This window comes from Liolophura sinensis, chromosome 1 (assembly GCF_032854445.1).
Source record: "Liolophura sinensis isolate JHLJ2023 chromosome 1, CUHK_Ljap_v2, whole genome shotgun sequence".
NCBI classification, from domain to species: domain Eukaryota; kingdom Metazoa; phylum Mollusca; class Polyplacophora; order Chitonida; family Chitonidae; genus Liolophura; species Liolophura sinensis.
Window position 1 is genome coordinate 51881665 of NC_088295.1, and position 19067 is coordinate 51900731.

General features: G+C 39.0%; 1 protein-coding gene across 1 annotated transcript; it reads right to left on the minus strand.

Annotated features, from left to right (window-relative positions):
* Positions 1-1248: 1248 nt before the first annotated feature.
* On the minus strand, positions 1249-6644 carry LOC135482339 (cystatin-B-like). Its single transcript, XM_064762271.1, has 3 exons — positions 6302-6644; positions 3368-3472; positions 1249-1835 (listed from the first exon to the last, which is right to left on the minus strand). Exons 1-3 carry the CDS (start codon positions 6365-6367, stop codon positions 1710-1712), a joined length of 297 nt encoding a protein of 98 aa, XP_064618341.1. The 5' UTR covers positions 6368-6644; the 3' UTR covers positions 1249-1709.
* Positions 6645-19067: the final 12423 nt, after the last annotated feature.

Below are 19067 nucleotides of genomic sequence, written 5' to 3' on the forward strand. Positions count from 1 at the left end.
TTCAAACTCGTCTGATTGCGCTGTGCAGTTATTAGTAAGGATTTATTGGTGATAATCCAGCATACCAGATGGACATTGGGCCTTTGTTGGCTAAGTGACCCAAAGTCTTTCTCAAATAGCAGTGGCCACGACCAAGAGGTCATAAGCTCAAAATTGGCTGCCTCTTTTAGTCACAAGGTTTGAACAATACTCGGTGTTACTGAAAGTGAACATGAAGTCAGCCACTAAAGCTGAATTAATTTATACAGTAGTATTCCAGAAGTGTTCTAAAAATTTTTTTTAAACTTCTACACTGCTTATCAACAATATAAATAGCAAACAATAGACAGTAACTAGCCACTCATTTGGTGATACCATTTAGCCTTGTTATAGATACATATATCTACAGTGACCTCACAATACCTAGGGGCTCTTCCGTACTATTGGTATTAAACAATGTGGCAATGAGAAAATACAAACAGAAACACCCGACACCCAACCAAAGAGTATAAGCTCTGTTCTGTGTTCAAACTGCTGATGTTTTAGTTCGGGGCTCGGTCAGGACAATTTTCATGGATACAAGCATCTACTGGCTGTACCAACTTTAGGGAATTTACCGAACAGAACCTTCTGATTGCTAACAAATCCCCTTTCAGATTTTGGGAAGATGTAATTTTGTAATAAATCTGACTTTGCTGAAGAAAAATGCCAAGTCACAATATTTTTCTTCAAGCAAAAACTCTCCCAAGGTGACATTCTTGCCAGCTCACCCTGACAAGTTACTGCAGTATCCTGCCCAACATGTTTGCATTGTGACACAGGCAGCCGTTCTCAGTGCCCTGCTCATAAACGTGTGGCTCAAAATGCATCAGTTTAACACATAAACTAACCGCAAAGTCCAATCTATTGCACCAATATCTGTCTATCCACTATACGAAACCACACTGTCAATCGACAGCTAATAGGTTTTATTTGACGTGACAGTCAATTGTCATGTGACACTTTCAGCTAGTGACCGGCCGACTTCATAAGGGCTTCTACAACATGGATACTCAGGAGTGAATTGTTGATCAGTGCCATATACTCAATGCTGCACTACATCTTCTCATCTTTCAAAACTTCACCGAATTTTTTGTCCTATATCATTTTTTCTATGTATATATAGTGGCAAATTTTATGTTCACTTTGAAGATGATATTTATGATGATATGATGATATATCAAAACCTTACAAATCTTCCCTGCCAACAACAGGCAATACACGTTCATATGAAAATACAGAATTTTGACATTTATTCACGACAACATATAGTACATTTCGTATCACACAAAAAAGTGCTAAATGTACAATGCATATGATGAACTAAATAGCTTATTCCAAATTTAATTTTGTCCAAGACGTGAAAGTTCCGGAGAAAAATGGTATTTTTGAGCATTAACATGAATAAGGTAACACTGATCACAATATTACAACTAGAAATCACATTCTGCTAATGATGTTCAGAGAATTCAATAGGATAACAATTGCATGCCATGTCCCATAAGTACTGCCTATTCAGATGTTCTTTAACTGAATGAAGAAAGTCTTCAAAAACTGTACAGTAGTCCTACAGATTTAGATCTGGTGTTCAAATGGTACATACACAAAAGTGCAAGATGTGTAAATATGTGGCAGTTTTCATACAGATGTTTCAGCCTTCAGCATTTAGGTTGGATTGAACAAACCCTTATTCAGAAATACTCTATTGGATCCTCAGGTTTCTTGTCAAACTGGATGGCCACAAGCTCCTCTTCCCCGGCCCCCGGTAGTGGGCGGAACACCCGCAGGTGGGCGTAATTGTCACCTCCCAAGGATACCTGCAACAGAAAAGTCAAATTAAGACGAGCTATATTTATCCCTGGGTGTGTGAACAATCTGGATTGCCAATACTCTCACCATCTAACAATCATTGAAGACCACTTGTCTACCACCAATATGGTGTGCTTGTTATCTCAATGTCAAACATAAGAAATTCCTCAGTAACTTGCCACAGGTGGGTGAACACTCTGGTTTCCTCCACTCATAAAACTGCTTGCCATCGCACTGATGAAAAATTCTTGAGTATGGCGTTTAACAACAATCATATTAATAAACAGTCTGATAAGCCCAAGTGTAGAGGAAGGCAAAGAGCAACACTGCAACCCATCACCAAGCACTAGTAAGTTCAAAACAGGCTACATGTCATCAAGTTTTTATTTCATATAATCAAAACAATTTATGAGCATTAAACTGTACAAAAAAACTACTCTTTTCAGATATCCCCAAGGTAAAAAATATAGAGTAAATTAAGTTTCTTGGAGTTGTCTTTATCAAAATCTGTCATGGATACCACATGAGATATCTTAAATAAATTACAATTTGAAACTATGTAAAGAATTTAAACAGAAAAAAAAACAGTTACTGGATTTTTTTTGCTCATTTCACCCATGTCTTTCCCCTGCTATTGCCCTGTGGAATAGGGTAAAACCTAAAATAGGGTGGAACCCACCTAACTGACATCTTTCATATCTTACAATAGTGTGTAGACCTAATTCATACCACTTCATGACAGACTTGCCCACAGCGTACCCCTACTGCAGCTACCAAAAATCTTTAATACATCTTCTCTTGCCCCAACACTGTATATTGTATATTATCTGTATATTATCTTTTTAACTTTCTAGCAGATATTCAAAATTGCTTCAAAATACCATGAGATGAGTATCTTACACAAAACTAAAGATAAATCTCCATGGACCATTTATAAAAACTAATCTGCAATGTATTTCTTCATGTGATCCACTTAAAAAGCATTGTATGTTCAGGATTACAATAAAGTGCGCTTAATAGTGTAAATGCTAGGACCATAACCGTTATAAAATGTCTAAGCCATAAAATGCTGTGCTGACCATGGAGGACATTTACATGTAGGCTACATCACACAGACTACACGTAGGCTGCATCACACAGACTACATGTAGGCTACATCACACAGACTACACGTAGGCTGCATCACACAGACTACACGCAGACTACATCACGCAGACTACACGCAGGCTGCATCACGCAGGCTACATCACACAGACTACACGTAGGCTACATCACACAGACTACATGCAGGCTGCATCACACAGACTACTTGTTGGCTACATCACACAAACTACATGCCGGCTACATCACACAGGCTACATGTTGGCTGCATCACACAGACTACATGCAGGCTGCATCACACAGGCTACTTGTTGGCTACATCACACAAACTACATGCTGGCTACATCACACAGGCTACATGTTGGCTACATCACACGGACTACATGTAGGTTACATCACACAGACTACATGTAACTAGAAAATCAGTGAAGATATTCACCTTTATGAAAAAATTGGTTCCTGCAACAACCTGGGACTTGTAATGTGTTGCTGTAAATTCACTGAAGTTTCTTCCTTCAGACTTCCTCACTGCCTGTGGTCGAACCTGAAAAATTGAAGTTTAACGTAGATTATGCCAGCATGGTTCCAAAAAGTTACGTAATTCAATTATCTGCGTATTTAATTCAAATGTACACAGTGAGAGTTACATATACAATTTAAATACAATGCATTAACTAAATGTAACAATACAAAATCATTTAGGAAATACAGCTTAAATTGGTAAATGTTACAGGTACATGAAATGAGAAGGACATGTGACTGCATATGTGACTACTCATCAGTTTGTTTATTGATGTTTTTATTGATTTGACTGTAGCTTACTCCACAATAATTCACTAACATAACAGTAGCGCAGGTTGTTTGGGTAGAGGGAGCCATGAAAAAGGATTTAGTGACGTCAAAACAAGCAACTGAAAGACTCGAGGAACTCAACCAATCCCCCTTACATATTTCCTAACAAAAGTATGTTTCCAAATAATTATTTAAGCTACCTGGTAATATATAATACTGGTAGAGAAGGATTAGTAGTAGCAGGAAGTAAGGGCATAAGCAGGCCCTAGTTCAGCAATGCCCAAAAGTACAAAGGTGTTCCTATTGATTTCATTTAATGTAATAGGGTGATACAATATCTCAATGCCAGTAGACTACAGCGAACAAATGTACTTGTGCATTAACACCAAGGCCCTCAATTCTCACTTAGCATAAGAGAGCGGCCCAATCACATAATAATGCTGGCCTTACTATTTATATCCAGTTCAATGTGTTGGGATGCAATCAGACTTATGTCAACCAATGTTGTATTTAACTGTAATCAAGTACACCGTCCAAATGATGGGCTAACGTCGGCTGACTAATAGAACGCAACAGAATTGTTTAAATACTATCAGCTCCTGACCAGTAAATGGTAAAAATGTTGACATTCATTTGTTCAGAATTAAACATTTATTTATTTATTTATTTGATTGGTATTTTACAACATACTAAAGAATGTTTGTGAGACTATACGTTCAAATATTGACATCTAAAGTAGAATCACATTGTCATACATAGATGTTAGGCTCTAATTAGACAGGGCTAGGATCTTGCCATTAAATCAAGAAGAAAAGCCAAAATTATAATACTGTCATATAAATATTGAGTTGTAAAACGTTGCGCTGGTAAGAGATGTCACTGAGGGCAATTCAAACTGCATTTGATGCGGTCGCTGTGAGTTGAAGTCCAGCTCATGCTGGCTTCCTCTCCGGTTGTACATGGGAAGGTCTGCCAGCAGCCTGCGGATGGTCGTGGGTTTCCCCCAGGCCGTGCCCGTTTTCCACCCACCATAATGCTGGCCGCCGTCGTATAAGTGAAATATTCTTGATTACGGCGTAAAACACCAATCAAATAAATAAATAAATCAAACTGCATTTGGCACTCTGTGAATATAGGTGGCAATTGCAACGCTGTGAATGGCTGAGCTAATGTTGAGTTATGGTAGTAAAAACCTTTCAGACGCGAAGCTCAAGCACCAACTCGCTAGTGATGTGCAAATCTATACCCACCAATGACTATCCGTGTACTATGGGTGGTCACTGCAATCCTCTGATTGGCTTAGCAAATACCCAGCTGACAACATTCACTGCTTATGTCGATGGCTTAAACATTCCGTCACAGCCTAAGAAGGCACATGCATTGGCCAGTGTCATCATGGTCATAGTCTTGATTCTAATAGGCTGTGGTAAGCTTTCTACAGATAATGAGTATACCAGAAAAAAACAAGTCAAAAAATGAGGTAAACTTTAACATTCCATAAAGTTACAATTCATAAAATTCACGCCTGAACTTAGGAGCTAGGTTTCATTGCGAGGGTATTACTACATTGCTCATCTTGTGTAATTAAGTTCTAACTGCATACAGAACTAAGTCCCTGTAAGCTTATTTCTATGTTTACATTTACCAGGCAACAACTAAGACTTGCTACACTACATAACTGTAAACATGTCAATATATATCATATGTTCTTTGTGACTATATCAACTGTACCATTTTGAAAAGTCTCAAAAGAGACGAATCGCATTAATGGTTTAAATACAAGTATGATGTTATTTAAGTCACCCAAGTTTTCGTTCATCATACACTTCACTAGCTTTAGCCAGCAAGTCATTTTCCTGGATACACTACACACAAGGACTTCATTTCTTTTCTGTTTGGTCCACTTCTTGAGCGGAGATCCAGGGTCAATCCTGGGTCGAGTCACACCTAAGAGGAACTTGTAGAAGTTCTGGACCTGAGTCACACCTAAGACTTTAAAAGAGGAAGTTGTAACTTCCCCGCTTGGCGTTCAGCATGAAGGGGATAGTGCATTGACTGATTGACCCGTATCAGTGTAATGGCTCGGGCGGGGCATCTTACTTGCCTTTGGTAAGGTGTCTCAGTGAAGCAGCACTAGATACAAGAGCGATAGAAATTCGTCCTGCAACTAGGAGGTACATTACATACACCTTAAGGATTCCTTCATCGTCATATGACTGAAAAATTGTTGAGTACGACATTAAACCCCAAGCACTCACTCACTCTTTTCTGTTTGCGGGGAGGTCAACCAGTAACCTGTGCATGGTCACGTTTTTCCCCAGGCTCTGCTCGGTTTTCTCGCATCATAATGCTACCGACGTATAAGTGAAGTACTGTGTAAAACACCATTCAAATAAATAAATAAATAAATAAATACACCTTTTTTCCAGCATCACGATTGATACCGGTCATACAATTTAGACACGTATCAATCTATGTACAGGATCTACACATGCAGATAATCTGTGCGTCATGGACTTTGCATTGACGCTTTCAACATGTAATTACCTGGTTGTCATCACCAGGTCTTCCCAGCACTCACCTTTTCGACTAATTCCTTGATGTCGTCTGTCGCCACCTTCATTTCAGTTGCACCTCCGCACATCATTTTTACAAAATTATACACTGGTACCGTAAGTTGAACAAACGTCTATCACCGAGAGCGAACTCTGAAATGATCAGGAGCCAAGAATGGGCTGTATTTATTGACAGTCACAACTGTGGTGTAGCTTGGAAAAAGGTAGGCGTCACGAGGTGATGATGACCCTTAGCACGTGGTGTGAAGTAGGCGGGCACCGAAAAACAGATAATGAATTTTCGTCTACAACAACAACAACCTGTTTATGCGCCCCGCCCACTGGGATTCATTCTGTCGCAGTGGCTTTCATGTATGACGTCACACATTCGAGATATGCACTCTTCATCAAGAAGATACCAATAGTGTCCATTCGAGATCACGTGCTTTTTTACGTGATCCCACGGTAGCGAGACAAGAGAGGCAGTGGATAGGTCTCTTATTTTAAGAATAAGAATGGCAATAGTATCACGGCGCGGGGAATCTTCTGACAGCTCAAATAGGGCCAGTCTGAATAAATTCAGCTGGATATGTAGAAATATCCTATACTTTCAAGGGAAATCTGTCTTTCATATTTAGGTGGGGATATGCCGCTAATGTTTGATAAAACATCACTTTAATATATAAGCCCAAAGAGAAATAAATGCCCGTCCTTCATGTAATGTTGTCAGTTTCAAGATGGAGTTTGATGGAGACTTAAACATCACATTACGGTAACCAGCTGTAACTGGCAGGTTTATTGTTCATGTCACACATTGATATACATGTATACTTATTGCCGTAATTACGAATGCAGTTGCTACCAAAAGTTAACCAGGCTGATGCCAGACATAATACATCTGCCAGGACTCCTGCACATGTAGGAATCATGCTGGATTTTTTTTTAAACTTGATTTCTTAGGCCAGTCTGGTCTTCCTGAAGGGCAATGAGACTTAACTTTCACATAGATGGAATTATAGGATAAATAAAGAACACTTCTTTCACAAACAGGGGTTGAATTTAAGGGAAAATGAAGTTAAGGTGCACATAACTAAATCATCGATATGCACTTAAAATATCTGCATGCACTAACTCACATTTTGGGCAAATCTATAATAAAAATAAGAAATCTATATAGATCAATGCTCTGATTTTTGGATACATCATATTTATGGTACAGGATTATGACGAGATAGTGGGAAATTTACACTATCCAAAATTTTATACATGCACAACCAAAATTTATGCACCCCTTATTTCTAACCCTGACAAATAAATAACACAAATGAAGAAACTTGATAAAGGTCCTTTAGAAAGAAACACCAGAAAAAAGACTTTTAGTGAGATCAAGTCATAAAATGCAAATTGTATACCATGCATACAATTTAAGGACGGATGACAAATTGACCTGCCCATTACCACTAGTACAGGCACCCGTTGTTGTATATGTGTATTTTATACATATACAACAAAAATAGAGTGAACATGGCACAAATCACTTCAAAAATGTATAAAATATATCACATTTTGAAAAAACAAATGTCATGGGATATCAAGATCGATTCACGAATCATGGCACAGTAAACAAATAATGGACAAAGTAGTCAGACGGAGTCATTGAACAAAATACACAGTGGCATCTCCGGTTACCATGGCAACCACAGAAATTTATTAATGTGGGATGCGACACATCATCTTCTAAGTGGCTGTACGTATCCACCGAAAATTTAAAATGTACATGATAGAAAACAGTTGGGGTTGTAGCCCGGACACGAAATCATATAGTATATACAGGGATGAAGGCAACCTGGTTACCATGGCAAAAGTGAAAATAGAAAAATGACAGTATTTACCTATGCACCAAGACTTAAAGTTGAATATGGAAAACAATCAGGGTTGTAGCCTGCGGAAATTTACAAAATGTGTGTCACGACACATCGTCATCTGTGTACCTGTCTACCCGCCAAAAACTAAAAATCTAGATGGAAAACAGTTGGAGTTGCAGCCCAGACATGAAATCATATCTATTTATATAGAATATATATATATATATATATATATATATATATATATATAGGCGGGCAAAATCACTGTAACGTAATACGCGCCTGCCTTAAAATAATAATAGCCTTAATCCAAAATTACTTTAATTTACTTCAAGGGCTGCTTAAAATTCGCTGTTAACATGCCACATGTTAACTGTTGTCCGCAATTGTGGATCAACAACACCTTCCAACAACCAGTGATCTTATAAGGTTTTAGAGCTATTAATTGGGCATAATAGTTGGGAAGCCTAAAACAGGATACAGTTGCATTTATGACATTTTGTCCACACAGTATTAGTACTAGATATCTTGGCACTGACTTATGAGTCTTAAAAATGGAAGGCATGTAAAACTGTGGTCACCTGGTGTCCAGTGGACCATGATTATCCATTTTAATTTTAGTGTTAAATTTTAGCGTTTTAAATATCAAACGTATCAAACTTGTGGCGCGTCAACATGTTTGAAGGCTGCGACCTTGAAGGCTGCGACATGCCGTGGACAGGACTCTTTAGGTTGGTTCCCTGTGCACATTCTTTTCACCCCTCTGTTCACAATTTCTACCCATCCATCGATGTCCTCGTTGCCCAGGGCCCCACCACATGTGTTTACGGTCCTGTTCCATGTTAATCCGAATGCCTGTTGCTCAGACAGCTTTGCTTGTATCAGAGTTTGCAACTGAATGCAAGCGTTCAAATACTTGATCTTGTGTGTACGGGTATACAAAAGCGGTTCGTACTTTGAAGATCTGATGGATCTTGGACCATCACCAGAATCTGTTGCAGTTTCAAGATTACGGTGGAGAAGAGTTAGTTTAAATAAACGCAGTTAAAAGTCCAGCACTCCATCCTTCTCAACATCGACTGGCTTTGTTGACTGGGGTTTCTTCAATCTTTTTTTTATGGGTCTTCTCCTCATGAGACTGTTCAGATGTGCATAGGGGTTTGTGCAATGATGACACAAGTACCTGAAAAAAATAATGTTATTTGAGTTACTTATACGTGACAAGGTGGCCTCCGTTGCTCAGTTGGTTAGCGCGCTAGCGCAACGTAATGTCCCAGGAGCCTCTCACTGTGAGTTCTAGTCCAACCCATGCCGGCTTCCTCTCCGCCCGTAAGTGGGAAAGTCTGTCAGCAACCTGCGGATGGGTCGTGGGGTCACTGCCCGGTTTCCTCCAAACCATAATGCTGGCTACCGTCGTATAAGTCAAACATTCTTGAGTACGGCGTAAAACAACAATCAAATAAATAAATAAATATACTTGACAATTTATGGCAACATAGTGTACTGTTACATGGGAAACAAGACACTTTGAGACTCTGGGAACCATTTTTTGCCTTTGAGACAACTTGATTTCTATCAATGCTGCATTCAAGGGGTTACAATTTTTTCTCCATCGGTAAAAAAAAACAAGCCAACCAATACTTCAGACATTCAGAACATGCATGGATCAACAAAGCATTCACATCTGACCTTAGGACCCACGAAATGAATCTGTACACAAAAGTTATCTAAATCAGGCAATATATGGAGCTGTTATTGCACGGAAACTTATCACTAATTACAATTCCAGAAACCATAAAATGTGCAACTTAACCACTTATGCAGCTAGTTTTGAAACTTAATCTGAGTTTCCATAATGTGAACTAGCTACTGAACAGAAACCAGTGTGACGGGTGGACAAACTGACAGACATATCCAAACTAAAATCCCTCGCTTTCGCTGGATTGTAGGTTAAAAATCCCGTGTCATTTGAGTTAACCACTCATTCTCAAGAGCTTCATGGTTTCTTAAGACACTTCTGACTTTGTCAGTGATATCGCCTTTGGCACAAAAGAAGTATTTGTCAACAACCTTTGCACATTCCTCCTGATATCACAGAAGTTTCGCGTCTTCATCCCATTCATTCCACTCGTCTGGAAGGTCAATGCTGTCATCAATGTGCCCCATGCTCGGCTGTCCCATGAGAAAGACACAAATCTGAGCATCGTTTATAAAGTAGTACAGATTTCTGTCCAGTTTGATTGTCCCCACTTCTGCAGAACTGGATTTGCTGTATGTGAGCTTATGCATCGCCTGTTGAAAATAAAAGTTTATCAACAATGAATCGGCCACTACCATATTTATGACTTCAGAATGTCATGAAGCTGGACGGGATCTTACAAAGGCATGAACCTTGTAGCCGCCTTCCAAATTCCATGAACAGGTTAAGATTGCAAATTCTGACAAATCCAATTCCACCTAAGCATAAATTGTGCGCTAATAAGTATAGCAGAAATATTGTTCAAAGTCCTGTATTTCCAAATCATATGGTTTCAACAACAAATGGTTGCACTTGTTTGCATAGTTACAGACAATATACAGCTGCACACCTCAAACAAGTTCATTCCCCTGTGGAAATCTTCCGTCTTAAGAATGACTCTCTAGTCTCTTGACACTTGTTGTGGCCTCACCCATAGTCCTTTTAGTTCCCTGTGCTCTTTCATCAAAAAGCTGGTCTCCACCTTCAAGATACAGGCAGAGAGATTTTAAACAACTTAAAGTTCAATATTAGTGAATAAAGTTTCACTTGATCATTAAATTATTTATTTATTTATTTATTTTGATTGGTGTTTAGTAAATTTAACTTTAACAAAAGCAGCCATCATTATGGTAGGAAGAAGCTGGATTCCTTAGTCAAAAAATTTTATGTTACTTTTTTAAACAAAACCATGCCAATTGAACAGCTACATGTACAAATTAATCTAACTCTATTTAGGTTCAGATTGTTTAGTCTTGTCAGATTAGTGGAAGAGGTATTAGGAAGAAACCTAACTCTGTTTATACATGTAAGGCTGGGTGCGTATAGCTAAATGTATAAAACATGCTAAAGAAGATTGGTGATGCCACCTCAACCAAGCCTGCTGTTCTCACAAAGGTTGGTATAAAGTTTTCAGATATAAGCTTCGGCATATGGACCATATCCTTTGTCTTTGACTCGTTAATGTCAAACAGGCCCAAGACTTACTGGAAACAGATTGCATATCAAGACATAGTTTTAACAAAGGAAGACAACTCTGTATATGTAAAAACATCCCAGACCCTCTATCCAATACTCAAACATGTACAACAATGTTCAACACTGTTAAATAAAAAATATAAAACCTTGCATAGATTCATAACACAGTTTGAATAGTCAAAAATTGGACATGAATATGAATTTAACATGATGAATTACACTTTATAGACATATAATCAAAATTTTGGGGTTTGTAATTCCAATACACTCATATTAAGAGAGTCCTGTTTGAAAATGGAGCCATAATCAGGTAAAATTACACATATAATGTAAAATGACTGAGTAAAACCTGAAATTTATAAACCTGTTTCATGAAGTCAGGCCTGATTACAGAAACACTTTGCCTATAAAACAAATATATTTAATATACCAGTTCAGACGTTCTTGAAACCTCTTCCATATGATACGTCTTTGGCATCAACTTTCCAAACAGTTTTCCAAGGGCTGGAATCTGATTTACTGCAGCTTGGCCAACAATGAAAGATAGTTCGCCCCGCAGCAGAATGTGTTCACTTCTGGTGGGCAAAAAGTCCTCATTGCCCAGGTCGGAAACATTGTTTTGTGCGGATTTGCCATCCAGGTTAGCTGGTACTGGGACTCTGTCGACAACCACGACAAGCATGAAGAGATGAAGGTCTTGTCCCCGAGAATCCAAACTAAAGTAGGAAAAATACGCTTGTCTCAGTTATCTCCGGCAAGAGATACCTGCGTGGAATTGGATGTTGTTGCCTTCGACAACTTTCTGTTTAGGTACCTCTGGGTGTGTTCTGTCTAACAGAAATAAAAATCAAGATAAGCATGCATGAATATATTTCCTCTTATCTGTGAAGTCTGTGTTACTCATACAATATCTGTGACTTCCTCTGACAATTTGTGTTGTTTACAGGCAGATCATAAGAGTCCCATAAGAAATAATGAAACATAGAATATGAAAAGAAAATGCTGTGTACTGTACTAAAGATCCCTTGGCTATTAATAGATTTTGCATTAAATGTATGCATAAATATAACTTTACAAATAGACAGACAAATGGAAAGATTGCAAGGTTGGATAGCCAAGGACAATGGAAATGAATTCCAATCGATAGCATGACGTGTGGTACCATATGATTTTGATGGACTTGGATTCCGAGTTTCAAAAATAATATGTTTACAAGCCTGACAAAGTATAATGAAAGAACTTCTATGACAACACCACTTTGCCAATACTGCCCCATGGGTAATACAACATAATCAAGACAATCAGTACGACAATATGACAAGTGATTATCCAGTTGATAACTGGGTGAAGTGCATTAAATAAAGTTTCACATTTACGTTTCCTAAATGATTCGGCTGTCATATAATGAAATCTCAGAGCACGTTAGAGATCAAGTGGGAATCCAGTGGCTATGAGCTCCGGAAATGTGTGGATGTCAGATGAGTGTTCCTCATTGAGTGTAATCTCCACCAAATTTGCATCAATGATCGTGCTGGGGAACTGACCTGGGAAGAACAGCACTCCCCTCAGAATGGTAATCACCTTAACCACCTTGGTGTTTGCTTTCCAGGCGTTCAGAATGTCATCATAATCTCCATTGAAGAATCTTCATTTTTTAGCAGCTGATTGTGGTGTCACACAGTAGCCCATTCTCGCTACTCTCTCAAAATCCTGAATATGAAAATGTTGCAAGATAAAGGGCACTGAGTGAGAAGCAGTAAGTTGTATGGCCTGAACATGTACCTGCTACTCTAAACATTTAACATTAACACTATTTTCGTAATACATGGTACTTGTAATCAAATAAAACATGAAGTAGGCATGAAGAGACAATTGATCAATCAACCAATAAAACAAGCTGAATTTAACCTTACTTACATTGTTACATATAGTGCAAGCCTGCAAATAGGTGTGGTAAGGTCTTCCAGCAACTTGCGGATTGTCATGGGTTTCCCTGGGCTGTGCCTGGTTTCCTCCCACCATAATGCTGGCCGCCGTCGTATAATGTGAAATATTTTTGAGTTTGGCGTAGAACACCAATGAAATAAGTAAATCAAATAAATGCATATAGTTGCCTGACAAAGTGATAAAATGGTATGACCATGATATCTGTGTTACGTATTTCTGTACAAAGGTCTCTTGGGTCATACCACTTTCACCAAAGAGGTGTTTTAAAAAATGTCACGCACCTATTTGCAGGCTTGTTGTACAATATGGCATCATCACCTGCTGTTTACAACCCTCTTGTTTGAGAACAAATGATGTGAGGTAAGCCACAGCGGACATCTCTTTGTTTCGGGTCTTCAGCATTGGGGCCACTTTCTGACTCAGTAGGACAGTGCACATTGAAGTCCATGACAGAACAGAGCAGCTGGAGTAGACAGGGAGAATATCTCTTCAACTCTTTGAACAAGGCTTGAAAGGAAGAGTTGGCAAAGTCATCTTTAGCTGTTCTTCTCAGGATGAAATTGCAGATGTGAGCTTCTTAACCTGAAAAGATCAAGAGAAAATAAAGTACATTTGTGGTTATTCAGATACTACCAGATACTACATGCAAGTTTGTCTTTTATCTGTGAGCATATTTATCATATTAGTTGTTCTCCTAAATCTGGATTGGATCAAGTAAACCAACATATAATAAATATGTGAAGCATGTTGGAAGTGGCCTTGTTTCTCATGCAAACAAACACATATACTAAACTCCCTGTGAAAGCATTAACTTAGTCCCTGCATGTTAAAGCAATGATGTAATGTAATGGTGACATCACCGGACAAGGTATCACTGGGCAGAGTGCCCAACATGTGTTTACAGATTAGTTCCACAGACAGTTTACCACTGTACTGAAATAAATTAACTGTGGCAAAGATGCGACGTCGTCTAGCCTACCGACGGCACATTAGTTATAGCCGAAAGTTTAATATAGAAATGTCCAGTTGTAGCTACATTATTGTAGCTGATGTCAATGAGCAAAGAGATCAGGGGAAAATTCGAAAGTGAAAAAATTGTAAATTAAAAAAAAGTAAAATTAAAAATTAGCTTGCAAAAAGCTAACCCGAGGTATTTTGCAACGAGAAATCGAATGGCGCAAACCGCATTGCTCTCCGACCAATACTTTTAGCTGATCATCTCCTTTCAAAACAAATTTAAACAATTTTACCCTTTTGAATATTTGCCTGATCAATTTGAAGATTGACGTCAGCTACAATGTAGTGTGTCCAACGCGACTGGTTATTTCTATATTAAACTTTCGCCTATACGTAATGTGCCGATCGGTAGCCCAGAACATGTTAAATCTTTGGGCCAGTCCCATTTAACTGCTCCGGCAGTTGTCTTACCTCAAAGTCGAAGACAAATCCAATGCCTTTATGTACATGTACTACCATACCACAGCATTTTCATATAGGAAACATAGGGTAATTGATACCGTCTGATCTAAAAAATACAATTTAACGCTGACCTACAGAAATAAGGTGCCAAACAATGCGGAATAAAGAAAGCAATCAACAGGTGTTGAAAAAATTGCAAATTTCTTTGGTTTTCAAGGAGTAAAGGCCGTCGTTAGGCACGCCATTGTGACGTCCACTATTTTTTAAACCCCGCTACAGCTAAAATTATTTGCCGGAAAGCAATGCGGTTTGCATCATTTGATTTTTCGTGACAAAGTACGTCGGATCATCTCCTTTTACCATTTTTGAATTTTTTGCCTCATCAATTTGCAGATTGACATCAGCTACAATGCGACTGGTTATTTCTATACTAAACTTTCGGCTGTAAGTAGTGTGTCGATCGGTAGTCCAGAACATATCAAATCTTTGAACCAGTCCCCTTTAACTGCCCCGGCTGTTGTCTTACCTCCAAGTCGAAGACATATCCATGGTCTTTATGTACATTTATATCGTCTGATCCAAAGAAATAAAATTTAACGTTGACCTACAGAAATATGGTACCAAACGATACAGCATAAGGCATGCAATCAACAAGTGTTGAAAAAATTGTAAATTTTTTTGGTTTCCAAGGAGTAAGGGCCGTTGTAAGGCATGCTGTTATGGCGTGTCTTCCAGTATTTAACCTTCACTATAGCTCAAATTACTGATCGGTATGCATTGCGGTTTGCACCATTGGATTTCTCGGCGAAAAGTAGGTCGGACAAGCCATTTTAACAAGTTTACCAGGTAGCATTGGTAACTGCCATAAGGTACAACGTTGTGCAATGCTTTTAGATGTACCATGTATGATTGCAATTACTTTATGGCACTGCAAGTAATGTGTCGTTCGGTAGCCTAGAACATGTCGCATCTTTGGGACAAGTGCATTTAAATGACCAAGCAACTGTGTTACTTCTAAGTCGAAGACCACCCACCCAAATTCCTATATGTACATATACTACCAGCATTGGCCTACAGCCAACACAAGCCATCTCATGCCGTCTGTTCTAAAAATTTTAATTTAACTCTTAACTACATAAATAAGGTATCAAACGATGCGAATTAACGCATGCAATCTGCACGTGTTCCAAAAACTTTTAAAATTTTCTTCCGTTTCTAATGACTGGGCAATGTTGTAGGGCACTTCAATATGACGTCTTCCAAGATTTAACCTTCGCTACAGCTCAAACTACTGGTCGGAAAGCATTGTGGTTTGCACCATTGGATTTCTCGGCGAAAAATACGTCGGATAAGGTCCTTTTAAACCGCATTTCAACAATTTTACCGAGTATGACTTTTTCTCTATGACTTTGGTGACTGACATAAGTTACAACGTGGTGCAATGCCTTTAGACGTACCATATACAATCGCGATTGGATGTTTTTGTGTTAAACATGCCGCTATAAGTGATGTGCCGTTCGGTTGTCTAGAACATCAGCAATCTTTGGGCCAAGTGTATTTGAATGACCAAGCAACTGTCTTGCTTCTAAGTCGAAGACAACCAACCAAAGTGCCTAGATGTACATGTACTACCAAACCACATTATTTGCATATAGCCACCACAAGCCATCTGATACCGTCTTTTCTAAAAATTTTAATTTAACACTTAAGTACATAAATAAGGTATCAAACGATGTGAATCAGCGCATGCAATCAGCACGTGTTGTAAAAAAACTGTTAAAATTTCCCCCCGTTTCTGAGCACTTGGCATCGTTGTTGAGCAATTCATTATGACGTCTTCCAAGATTTAACCTTTGCTACAGCTCAAACTACTGGTCAGAAAGTATTGCGGTTTGCACTACTGGATTTCTGGTCGAAAAATACGTCGGATAGGGTCTTTTTAAACCGCATTTCAACAATTTTACCGAGTATGAATTTTTTCCCTACGACTTTAGTGACTGACATAAGTTACAACTTGGCGCAATGCCTTTAGATGTGCCATATACAATGGCGATTAGATGTTTTTTTAAAAACATTCCGCTACAAGTAATGTGCCGTTCGGTAGCTTAGAACAAGTCCAATCTTTGGGCCAAGTGCACTTTCTTAACGGAGGCGGTGGGGCGTTACTGGTATAAACAGCTTGGACATTATGCTCATTTACATCAGCATGGAGAATGTCTTAACCTGGAAACTGATCATGGACAAATTTTGATCACGACCCTTCCCATCTTTCGATCTCTGTCTGTTACAGACTTCTTTCCCCTCTTAAAGTCTCCAAAACTCAATCAAGAGAAGTACGTAGCAGGAAGGAATTAGGATTATTTCCATAGGAACTAACTCCTCCCCTTAGCGTCTGGCGATGTCAAAGCAGTGGATTAAAGGTGTGGGAGGTACACTTTATACACGCGTAAGTGAAGAGCGTTAATCATGTAAACCTAGTTTTATTTTGCACCTCCAATGTTTTAGCTATAATAGCCTATATTATGGAAACTTTAGGGCGTCTGGGGTCCCTATGCAGCGGTTAATATGTCTGGCAAATATGGCCTCCTTTTGATCTTGTATAATCATCGTGCAGAACTGATCCTAACTGCTATCTCCAATGTTTAAGGTAGACACTTTTGGGGGTAGGCCCTTACATGCGGCCCAGGAGCATCACGCAGCGTGTGGCGCTCGACAGAAATCAGTTTCTATGTATTTCAGATCATGATAGCTGCCTAAATGATCTTGTGTTCAGATATTGTTGGTTTAGGCTCAACCAAGACCCTGAGCTCCCAGTCTAGACAGCGACAGAAAGCTACAATGCAGGCCTGTTGCGGATCAACCGTGTGCTGTATGGTAGTTAGGACCGCTACCGAATACAAACCCAATGGCCAACTCACCAAAGACAAGTGGTCCAGTGGTCCAACTGGTCCATTTGAACCAGTGCAACAACACAACAAAAAACCTGATGCTGGAACCACCGCTCGCTGCTAATATCTAGAAAACAAATATTGTATTTTTTATCAATTAGAAAGATTAATGAATACACTTATATACGGGAATATACTCTCAATGTTCAATTCTATGTGTTGGTGCCCCTTCTGCACAAAGAGGTAGGCCTACTATCTGAGACCATCCAGGCTCGTCTTGTTTCGGAGGGGAAGCTGCGAAAAATCCAACGAAAATAATATCACCAGCAGCAGGGTAAAGTGTTCAGCTGTGAAAGCGCTACCAAGATGGGAAAATCACTGCAAACAGACTGTAACTTCCTCGCTTGGCGTTCAGCATGAAGGGGATAGTGCAACGACTGGTTGACCCGTATCAGTATAATGGCTCGGGCAGGGCGAATTACTTGCCTTCGATAAGCTGTCTCAGTGAAGCAGCGCTAGATAAAGAGCGGTGGAGGTCCGTCCTGCGACAAGCAGGCACATTACATATACCCTAATAATTCCTTCGTCGTCATAAGATTGAAAAATTGTTGAGTACGACGTTAAACCCCAAGCACTCACTCACTCATTCAAACATGCATGTATGTATGTATTATGTATCTTATCTTAATAAGGCTGTAAATACATGAATTCAATTTTCAGGTATCTTTAGGTATTTTAAGACATATTATAATTAATGAGTTACCGGTAAACTAATTCTATCCAAGTATGCAGTAAATGTGCTATGTAATAGCATTCCGTTTACAGAGCACGCAATTCTTAAAGAGAATGATGGGTAGGAAAAAATTTTCGCGGCCCATCACCTTGCTCAAAGTTGAAAAAAAAAAAAAATTCCGAACTTGGCAGACGTTGATTTGAGTTGTCCGATTCGAAAGTTTAAACGGCTGGGTTAGTGTTGAAAGATGATTTACCAATGCTGACTTTGACATATTACACTTCTGGCGTTTTAGGGAATCGGTATATAACAAAGATAAGGTAGGGTTTGAGCTGGTTTTCTTAGTGAAATTGTCCGCGTGGAAGTCTATATGGCCGCAGCTGGGCGTTACGAGACAAACGTCCAGCTTTGCTTTGGGCTAAGCTGGTCGAAAGCTCTGAGGATGTAGAAACATTCCTGGGCAAATTTTATGGGAAGATAACTCTTGTAACCTGATCGCAGATAATGAGGGGATAACTCTGCTAGAACCACTGTGTAATAAAATTCCTTTTGTTCTGCTTTGTATTGCACTCTTCTTTAATTTGACATATTACCGTGTAAAACTTTCTTCGTGTCACACTTTCGTGTTACTCATTCGTCCTTCTCCCAAACTGGAAGTTAAACATAACAAAATTTAGAAAATTTAAGACGAGATGAGAGATTTTAGTTCGTTCAATGTACACTGGG

Excerpts from the sequence above, each read along its gene's own strand:
- LOC135482339 (XM_064762271.1), bottom strand. The coding sequence starts at position 6,367 with ATGATGTGCGGAGGTGCAACTGAAATGAAGGTGGCGACAGACGACATC. Across the intron at positions 3,473-6,301 it reads TCAAGGAATTAGTCGAAAAG|GTTCGACCACAGGCAGTGAG; the intron begins GTGAGTGCTGGG and ends TCAATTTTTCAG. Across the intron at positions 1,836-3,367 it reads GAACCAATTTTTTCATAAAG|GTATCCTTGGGAGGTGACAA; the intron begins GTGAATATCTTC and ends TTTCTGTTGCAG.